Raw genomic sequence first — 8,852 nt, 5'->3', positions numbered from 1 at the left:
ATTATGTGAATGAGGAAACATTTGTGAGACCACAAAACATGTTTCTGCTTCGGGAGGCTCCAGCCCAGATGCATCTGAGCCCACAGGAGTCGACATCCTTGCTAGACAAAGCCTGAGGCTGTTTCTGCACACAAAGTGTCCTTTATGATGATCCACAGAGGTGGAAACCTTCATCATGTCAGCTATTGATGAATACAGTTAAAATCAAATATTTACACAGTCTGCATGAAAACACACATCAAATCAGATTAAACTTTCCTGTTCTGAGTCGATTGATTACCAAAACTATTTTGTATTTCCTAAGTGTCAGCGTAATGGTAAAGAAAGAGAATTTGAGGAGATGTTACATAAACCTTCTTAATTCCACCTTAAATTTATGACTTAAGTCAGATATTTTGTGTTATCTTTGCTCAGGTTTCTGCCACATTTCCTGGGATTTTGGCCCATTCCTCCTGACAGGACTGGTGCAGCTGCGGCAGGATGGGAGGCTCCCTCGCTCTATCACTTCTGTTCACAAATCTTCTATTGGATTTAGATCGGTGCTTCGTCATGTCACGCCCAAAATGTTTTATTATCTGTAAGCCACTTTGTAATTAAAATAGCTGGTATCATTATATAGTGTATTTTGAAGACCTACTTGTATCTGAGCTGTAACTTCCTGGATATGTCTTGACATTTTGCTGTTCGTCCATATTGAGAGGACTCAGTTGAGGCAGGTTGGGCATCTGGTTAGCTGAGAGAAGTTCCTTTCCATGAACTATATTACATCTCACCTTGACCTCATTATGCAAGAACTTTGTTTGTGGATGTTCCCCTGCACTACCACCTGTACCATTAGATTCCCACTGGCAGAATATGCTTATACCTACCCTTCATTGCGTAGATATAAGCATAGATATAAACAGCAATTTTTATTTTGCAGTTTCTGAAAATGTTCTCTATATATCAATGTCTTATATTCTTTCTTCTGTCTGTCTACTGTGCCACCACCAGGTGGAGCCAAACTGCTTTTGAAACATTTTGATTCTACATAAATCAAAAATAGTTTTACCGTGCCTTCTGCTTTCTCAAAATTATAGAAAACACACCAATGAGGCCATCATTTTATAAGTTATTTTATATTTTGTAATTCGTTTGGAACACAAATCTCTCCATAAGGTGAAAACAATATCAATATTCTTAAACACACTAACACAAAGCTAAAAATTACAACACACATTAGCCACAACTACAAAAAATGTAACAATCACATACTTTGTAAATGACTATTTTCACACTTTTGAACATTTTTTAAAAGTTTAACATTGCAAATGTTTTTTGAAAAATTAAAGTTTCAATCTAATATTACAAAATCAGAAGCTGAAAGAATACAGTTAATCAGAAATTATATTTTCTTTTACATTTTTGCTGCTGATTTTAATCAAAGACCAGATACAGGTGTCTAACTGGGAAAAAGGGAATTTTAAAGATTGCTTCAGTGAATTCAGATTGTGTGCACAGCAGAACTATTAAGACATGAAACTGCTGATAAGCAGTCAGTTTATAATTGAACAAACCTTGTCTGATATTTCAAATACATTTCAAATATGAGTGGGTCATGCTGTATACACAGTGCTGTCTCTTGGAAAATGGCTGATAAGTCTGATTAAAAGCAGCATCAACAATGAAAATTTTAGTTTTGAGCTTGTTAAGGTAAATTAATTATTAAGGATCCTCCACAGAACACTGCTTATACCGCATGAGTCCATCCTCCTGGATGTGCTGTTTGCCACTAAAGCTTGTTACAGACTTTTGTAGCTTAAGTGACTCCTTGATGACCACTCTGCTTTCTGAATCAAGGAATCATATAAAGAAGATCAGTTAAGCTGTTCAGAAAAAGACTAAACAAAAAACATCTCTTCATATTGGTCATCTGCAGCCATTTCAGGCTAGATTTGTGGCTTTATTGAACTGACCCGTCTCATTATTTTCCTGCAAAGCTCCTCATGTGAAAGTGGCCGGTCGTCCTCATCAGTGATAGGAGGCTCTTCTGGACCAGAATCCAAACTGATGAGTAAAACAAAACAGAGCCGTGAGCATCATGCGTTTATATGCTCAAATTTATCCTCCAAAGCAAACTACAAGCAAACTACCTGCTAAGAGATGTGTGGACACTGAGTTCTCGCTTGAGGTCAGGATTTTGACCTAGAAAGTTTCTGGCCAGATCGGCTGCATCAAAGTCGTCTTTCAGTTCCTGCACAAAACACATGATTTCCTACAGGTTGAGGATCTGCAAACACCAATAATACTTTCAAAACTGGCACAACCTTAAACTTGAGGAAAGCCTGCACAGAGAGCAGCTCGTTGGTCTTCTCCTCTATGAGATCCAGGTATGTTATGATGTTGCTCTCTGTGATCCCAGAAGTGAATCCCAGCCTTTCCTCCACTGCTGCGTAGTCACACCCGACCTCTTTGAAGATGTTGTCCACCCCTGACGGATGAAAAGAGCATGTTTGAGAACTACCTTGATGTATTTTTATTTCTCTACATCACATGCAGTATGATGATTGTGTTCAGTTTTTTTTTTTTTACCCCTCCAGGGGGTCTTTTGTGGGCTCTAGTGTCCCTTATATGACAGTAGGCTGACAGGAAACGGGGAAGACATGCGGCAAATGTCGTCGGGTCCGGGAGTCGAACCTGCGACGGCCGCGTCGAGGACTCAAGGCCTCCAAATATGGGTCGCGCTAACCACTACGCCACCACGGCACGCCCGATTGTGTTTAGTTTTTATATTGTTTTTTTACTCAATACAGACACATTTATCTTAGATTCATTAAGATTTTATGGGTCTTTATATCAATTTATATTTGAGAGCAACTCAAAACCATACACCTTTAATTACACATTGTTAATTTATGTTATCAGTTTGATTTATTTTATTCGCTTTAACTTCATTGTATTGGTATCTGGTACTAGAAATCTTAGCAAAGCAGAGAATAAAATGTAAAGAGAAATAAAGTAAAACATTGCTGAACCTTTTTTGATTTGATCCAGAATTGTGCTTATGGTGTCAGCTTGGCTTGCATAAGTTTCTGTTTGAGATTCAGCTTCGTTTATTTTTCCTTTCATGTCTTTCAGCAGAGAGAGATGCTTTTGCTCCTGCTCCAGTTCTTGTCGGTTAAACTTCTCCATCTCTTCCTTGATCTGCTGTGACACACAGACTTACTGTTACAAATCTCAAGGAAACAAGACACACCTTCTCTAGTTTATTTGTAACCTTGTTTTGTTACTAACCACGTTATAGTGTATGAAAAAAGTAGGCAGGCTACACTAAATATATATAAAAAGAAAAATATATTTTTTTAAATGTTAAAGCAAACCAGAAAAAATACCTTGTTGATCTGATCCTTCAGTTTCACAGTCTCACTGTTTTGCTCATTGACAAATTTGAGAAAGGCCAAGTTTCGGTCTTTAGCTACTCAACAAAAGAGGAATACATTAATAAAAAACAGAAATGTTAAATGCATTAAACTTTTCATTCATATACATATGCAGTCTATGAAAGTAATTTTGATCAAAAGTTTTCTGTGCTTTCAAAGTTATCTTTGGACTTTTGCAGCTTTATTATTTATTCTTCTCTCTAGATTATATGCATGACCAGGACAGAATATCTGGCAATGGAGGCTTAAAAATGTGGAATATTGCTAAAAAATAAATTATGTGCCAAACAATTGATCTGACTGAAAGCTACACAGTTCGTCTCAGAATAGTTAATAGGTGGTCAAATCCTGAAATGTATGTTTTTTCCCCCTGTTCATTAAATGTAATAAACGTGAAAATGTTGATGTATTTTAATGATAGAATACAAAATTAAACAGGATGTTCTTTAATTAGCTTGCTTTAGAGTTGAGTAAAAATCAGATAGAGGGTGCTGGAATGTACTTTTGTCATTTTTTTTGTCCGAACTGATTTGGAGGTCAGAATTAACAGTCTTAGCCATAACAAACCTTTCCATATGAACAGTTCAGTCTGGACTGAACATAAATTAAAACAATGTCAAAGTCCAAAGAAAACATTGAAAGGCTTTAATACTCCTTAAGACCATTTGAAAAGCCAAAAAAACATTCAAATTAAATCAAGACTTTGCACTGCTTTGCTCACATCATTGCATAAACAGTGCATAATGTCATGCTGGTGCCTATTTAATTGAGGAAGCCTTTTGCAAGCATGACTGAAAAGTTACTTTTGTGGCTCAGACTGAAACAGACGACCATAAAAAATATTTACATTTGTTCCACAGTGAAACAGACTGTGTGAAGTTCTGTCTCTAAAAATAGGTAAGTATAAAAGTCTCACCCTCGATGAAACTATTGACCAGCTGGTCCAGGTTTTTCTCGCCCATTATTGCCTGGAGCTTTTCAAACGTGTCCTTCAAGTTCTCCACAGTCTGTTCTCCTGAGAGCATCTTGCTGAGTGCCTTTGCACCTGGCACTAATAAACAAAAATAATCAAAATCTGAGCCCAATCAACGGAGAATACCTTTACTCAGGTTCTAAAATTATTTTACCTCTATAAGGATATAGAAATACCCCTATAGTGATGACACTATATACATATAAAACACACAAATGCATATAAAAAGATTTTGACTGAAACAGTAAAGCTAAAGCTACCAGCTATTTCTTGAACATTTCAGGAGCACACTAAGAAATTTACTTTCCTAGGTTCATAAAAAAGAACTTAAACTTACATTACCATGCAAAATTATTCATATACATTGAACGAATTCACATTTTGATCAATTAAAGCCATAATATTTTATTGAGATTTTATGTGTTACACCAGCAGCACAACCGTCTGTCAAACCCTTAGAGGATCACTGGTGAACAAACAGAATGTTGAAATCCAAGGAACACAGCAGACAGGCTGTGGGAAAGTTGTGATAAGGTTTAAAAAAGGGTTTGGTTATAAAACACAATCACAAGCTTTAGGCATTTCGTAAGAAGTCCAGTTTGCAGTTGCAGTTAAAACGGCAAACAAGTGGAAGAAGGAGATCCAGACCGGTGAGACAAAGCTCTTTGAACTCTTTGACCCACATACATAACACTATGTTTGAAAGAAAACAAATGCTACACATCACCTCAAGTAAACACCAATTTCTTAAAGAAACATGGTGAAGGCAGCATAATCCTGTGGGGAAGCTTTTCTTCAGCTGGGGTGGACAGGCTGGTCAGAGTTAGTGAAAAGTTTGATGGAGATAAATACAGGGGCGATCCTGTATTTATAAGTAACTGCAGAAGATGCTGGCATGGACAAAACCCGAAAACATGCAAAAAGAGCCAAGATGGTTTACAGTATCGAGACATAACTGATTGGTAGAATGGCCCAGTCAAAGTCCAGACCTGAATCTTGTTGAGACTCCCCTCAGCCAGTCTGACTGAGCTTCAGGAATGTTGAAAAGAAGAATGGGTACAAATTCAGGTTTTAGATATGGAAAGCTGCTAGAGAATTGCAGTTCTAACTACAGTCAAAGATATTTCAGTAATGATCTGGCTCTAAGGGTCTCAATGCTAATGTACATCAAACTTTAAAACATTAAAAATAATGTTTCAGTTTTCTTCCACTTGTATTTTGTACTTTGTATTGGTCTATTACATAAAATCCCAGTAAAATACATTGAAGTTTCAGGTACGTTTCAGCCCAAGGACTTTAGAAAGTCACTTTCTAGTTTTATGTAGACTGAGGTATTTTTTTTTATTTGTATTTTTCTCAGTGGCAGTAAAAAAAGCTAAATTGATAAGAATTGATTATACCATTTTAACAAATTCAGAGCAATACACAGAGTCATCTGAGCAGAAAGCATGGTCTTACATTGTCCTGGTGCCATTTTGTCATCGTAATACCCCAATTCCTCATTGCACTTGGTCATTATGAAGTTCTTCAGGGTAAACTCGTTTGCAATAAGCCTCTCAAGTTCTCTCATCTCAGTGTTGCACTGAATGAGGTCCTTTGTTGCCTTCTCTCTCAGCAGTTTCATCCTGGCCAGAGCCTCCTGCCTTTAGTACAGATTATAAAAATGAGCTTCACTTCACCCTGATTTGCTCCACGCCAAACTAAAATATTAAATCTCACCTGATGTCGTAAGCAGAAGTGGAGAGCCTCGTCATTTCCTCAATGTTCTTACGGAGTTTGTGCACCTCCTAAAGCACATTTTATATCAAAGAAGAAGAAAAAAAACATACAGTCAGCTACACTGCAAAATAAATAAAACTATAAATATATTTTTGTTAATCTTGGATTAAATAATTTGCATGGCCTCTAACCTTTGCTAAATTATTGCGCAGTTTCTGGAAATGTTCTCGTTCTATACAAAGAGTGCCCAGCTCCTCTTTCAGTTGGCTGTTTTTGGTCATCAGACCACTGAATTGAGTGGAAGCCTCAACACAAGGTATATGAAATATTTGAAGAAGTCAAAGACAAGAAAAACATACAGACAGCAACCTTTGGAAGCTTGCGTTACCAGTCTCATTTGTTATATTTTTTGTAACTTACTCTCTTCACATTGGATTCCATGTCGCGGATAATTTTCTTGACCTTCCGTGCCTTTGCACTTTGGGAAAGACTGCTACCGCCCCCCCCTTTTCTGATTTCTGCCAATCTCATCTCCATGTTCAATATCTATACACAGTACAGACCAGTGACATAAACTGTGGTTTGTTTGTCCAAAAATCAAAAGAAATAAAAAAATGAGAGAAAAAAAGACCTCCGTCTGCAGCTTTTTTTGGCATTCCCTCTCCTTCTCCATTTCTTTGTCTAGTGCTTTGTTCTGCTCTACCAAAGACCGGACCTCCTCTTGGTCCTGCTGTTGACGAGCCACATTTTTGCGGGCATTAAGATTTCGAATCACCTCCTCTCGTTCTTTCAGCAGATTCCCAATTTCCTTTCTAGAAACAGACAGCAAAAAATACTTGAAAAGGTTAAGTGAAACACACACAGATGTGACAATCAAATTTCAACACGTTTCTGTTCTTTATTCACTCTTGCTTGCGGATTTGCTCCCGAGCCTGGATCTCATAACCCCGCTGGTCTCTTTGTTTCATGATCCTGTACTGATTTTGAAGTTCAGCAATCTCCAATTTTGCTTGACAAAATATCAGATAAACATTTTAGTATTTTGTGTGACATAACAAATGTTGAGAAAGCACTAGCATTTATAGCTGAATAACAATATATCAAGCAATAACATACCCACTTCATCGGCATCCATCTCAAGATTGTCCGAACGTCCACTCATGACAGACCTTCCCTGGGCCATTGTTGTGATAAGCTTCTTTAAAAAAAATAATAAAATAAAATAAATTAAATACTAGCATACATTCAAAACTACCACAACTAACTTTTTACTCTGACATTAACTAAGATTAAACGTTTCAGGTAACAACACCATAGGGATGTGCAGCAACCATGCTACTCAAGAGAAATAGGATCTCTAAGGGATAACAACTTTTTAGAGAGTGTATGCATACAATATTGAGCTTGTGTGCTCGTGTGTGTGTGTGTGTGTGTGTGTGTGTGTGTAATTTTCAGTCTATTTGTATCAAACTCAATATATTTTTTAATCTTTTCAGTTGAGTGTAGAATCAGTTTATCCTGGAAAGTGAACTGTTCAAATATTAAGGAATATATTAATAAGGAAATGATGAGAGCATATAAACTTCTGACTGGAAATGTATATCTTTGAAAAATGACCATTAACCTATTAGTGAAAGCTAGACAAGACATTTGGCTAAATATACTTGTTTCCCCATGCATTAGGCTCTTTGCAGAATGAAAATGTGATTAAGCTGTCTATTAAAAACCCATTTAAAAAAAGAAAGAGAAAACCGCATTTTAATGCATACCAAAATATCCAGGTTGTTTCACATTTAACATATAAGCTTACAACGGTTCAGCCATTAGCCTCTTTCGACGAGGATACATTTGCGGTTAGTTGTGCTAACGGCGCAAGAGCAACATACACCAATGGTAGCTGTTGTACAAGCTATAAAAGTCGTGTTATAGTGAGAGTGTTATAATAGATAAGCGAAAGAAAACTTACCTTAACAGCTGCGGGTCGTAACTAGGGTTTAAAACAACAACTAACAAAAACTTACAAACTTCCCCAGAGATAAGCAGCAGCTGTTAACAAGTTAACACAAAGTATATGAAACGGTTGCCGTTAACAAGTTGTTAACACGTTGTTAACGGCAACCGTTGCTATGCAACAAGGGCTAATTTCTCCCTGGGCTGCGACTGTCAGGCGTCAGGCACAGCTATCGATGTCTGTCAACTTCCATGATTCCCTCCCTGATTAGTTATATGGACTTCTTAATGTTTTATCTTTTTAATCTACGAACAAAAACTGTAATTACAACAGGCGATTCGTGATTTGTGGTGTTTTGTGAGATTAGCTCCCCTTTGTGGTGGATGAAGATAAAATACATTTATGGATTTACCTCAATCTAAACTTTCTCCATCCAATCAAACTGAAGTTGAACAGTTTTCCAAAAAGAAAATGGACAAAGTTTATTTTCTTCAGAGGAATTTGTAGATGTTGTGTATTCATGCCTGTTATGCTATGTGCATCTAATACTGTCTAATATTATTTAGATTTAACGTTTAGATTGCTAACATTGAGTTATATATAAACATGTTAATATATGACAATTTTTAGACACAATTTCATTTTAAATGTGATGAACCTGTGTTGAATCTGAGAAAAGAAAGCTAAATAACAAAAAAATAAATAAAAGCTAAATATCAGAAACCGGTCACTCATTCTTTTATTGTAAAATTTCACACTTGGCACTCCATAAAAACACAAGCTCCATAGC

The 8,852-nt window shown here is 36.7% G+C and overlaps 1 protein-coding gene across 3 annotated transcripts; it reads right to left on the bottom strand.

Annotated features, from left to right (window-relative positions):
* Positions 1-1,099: 1,099 nt before the first annotated feature.
* LOC102226728 (coiled-coil domain-containing protein 63-like) lies at positions 1,100-8,224 on the bottom strand. 3 transcript variants are annotated; one of them, XM_023324605.1, is made up of 15 exons: positions 8,078-8,224; positions 7,228-7,309; positions 7,018-7,120; positions 6,743-6,923; positions 6,532-6,657; positions 6,303-6,416; positions 6,112-6,179; positions 5,851-6,035; positions 4,336-4,470; positions 3,372-3,454; positions 3,015-3,186; positions 2,307-2,470; positions 2,133-2,233; positions 1,956-2,046; positions 1,100-1,829 (listed from the first exon to the last, which is right to left on the bottom strand). In XM_023324605.1, exons 2-15 carry the CDS (start codon positions 7,292-7,294, stop codon positions 1,782-1,784), a joined length of 1,638 nt encoding a protein of 545 aa, XP_023180373.1. In that variant the 5' UTR covers positions 7,295-7,309; positions 8,078-8,224; the 3' UTR covers positions 1,100-1,781. The 3 variants fall into 3 exon arrangements, with proteins under 3 accessions (XP_023180373.1, XP_023180374.1, XP_005797089.1); XM_023324606.1 differs by having other exon boundaries at positions 3,015-3,183; XM_005797032.3 differs by having other exon boundaries at positions 7,228-7,306.
* Positions 8,225-8,852: the final 628 nt, after the last annotated feature.

Source organism: Xiphophorus maculatus, chromosome 20, assembly GCF_002775205.1.
Source record: "Xiphophorus maculatus strain JP 163 A chromosome 20, X_maculatus-5.0-male, whole genome shotgun sequence".
NCBI classification, from domain to species: Eukaryota; Metazoa; Chordata; class Actinopteri; order Cyprinodontiformes; family Poeciliidae; genus Xiphophorus; species Xiphophorus maculatus.
Note: the sequence above shows the minus strand (reverse complement) of the source record. Positions and strands in the feature narration are given on the sequence as shown.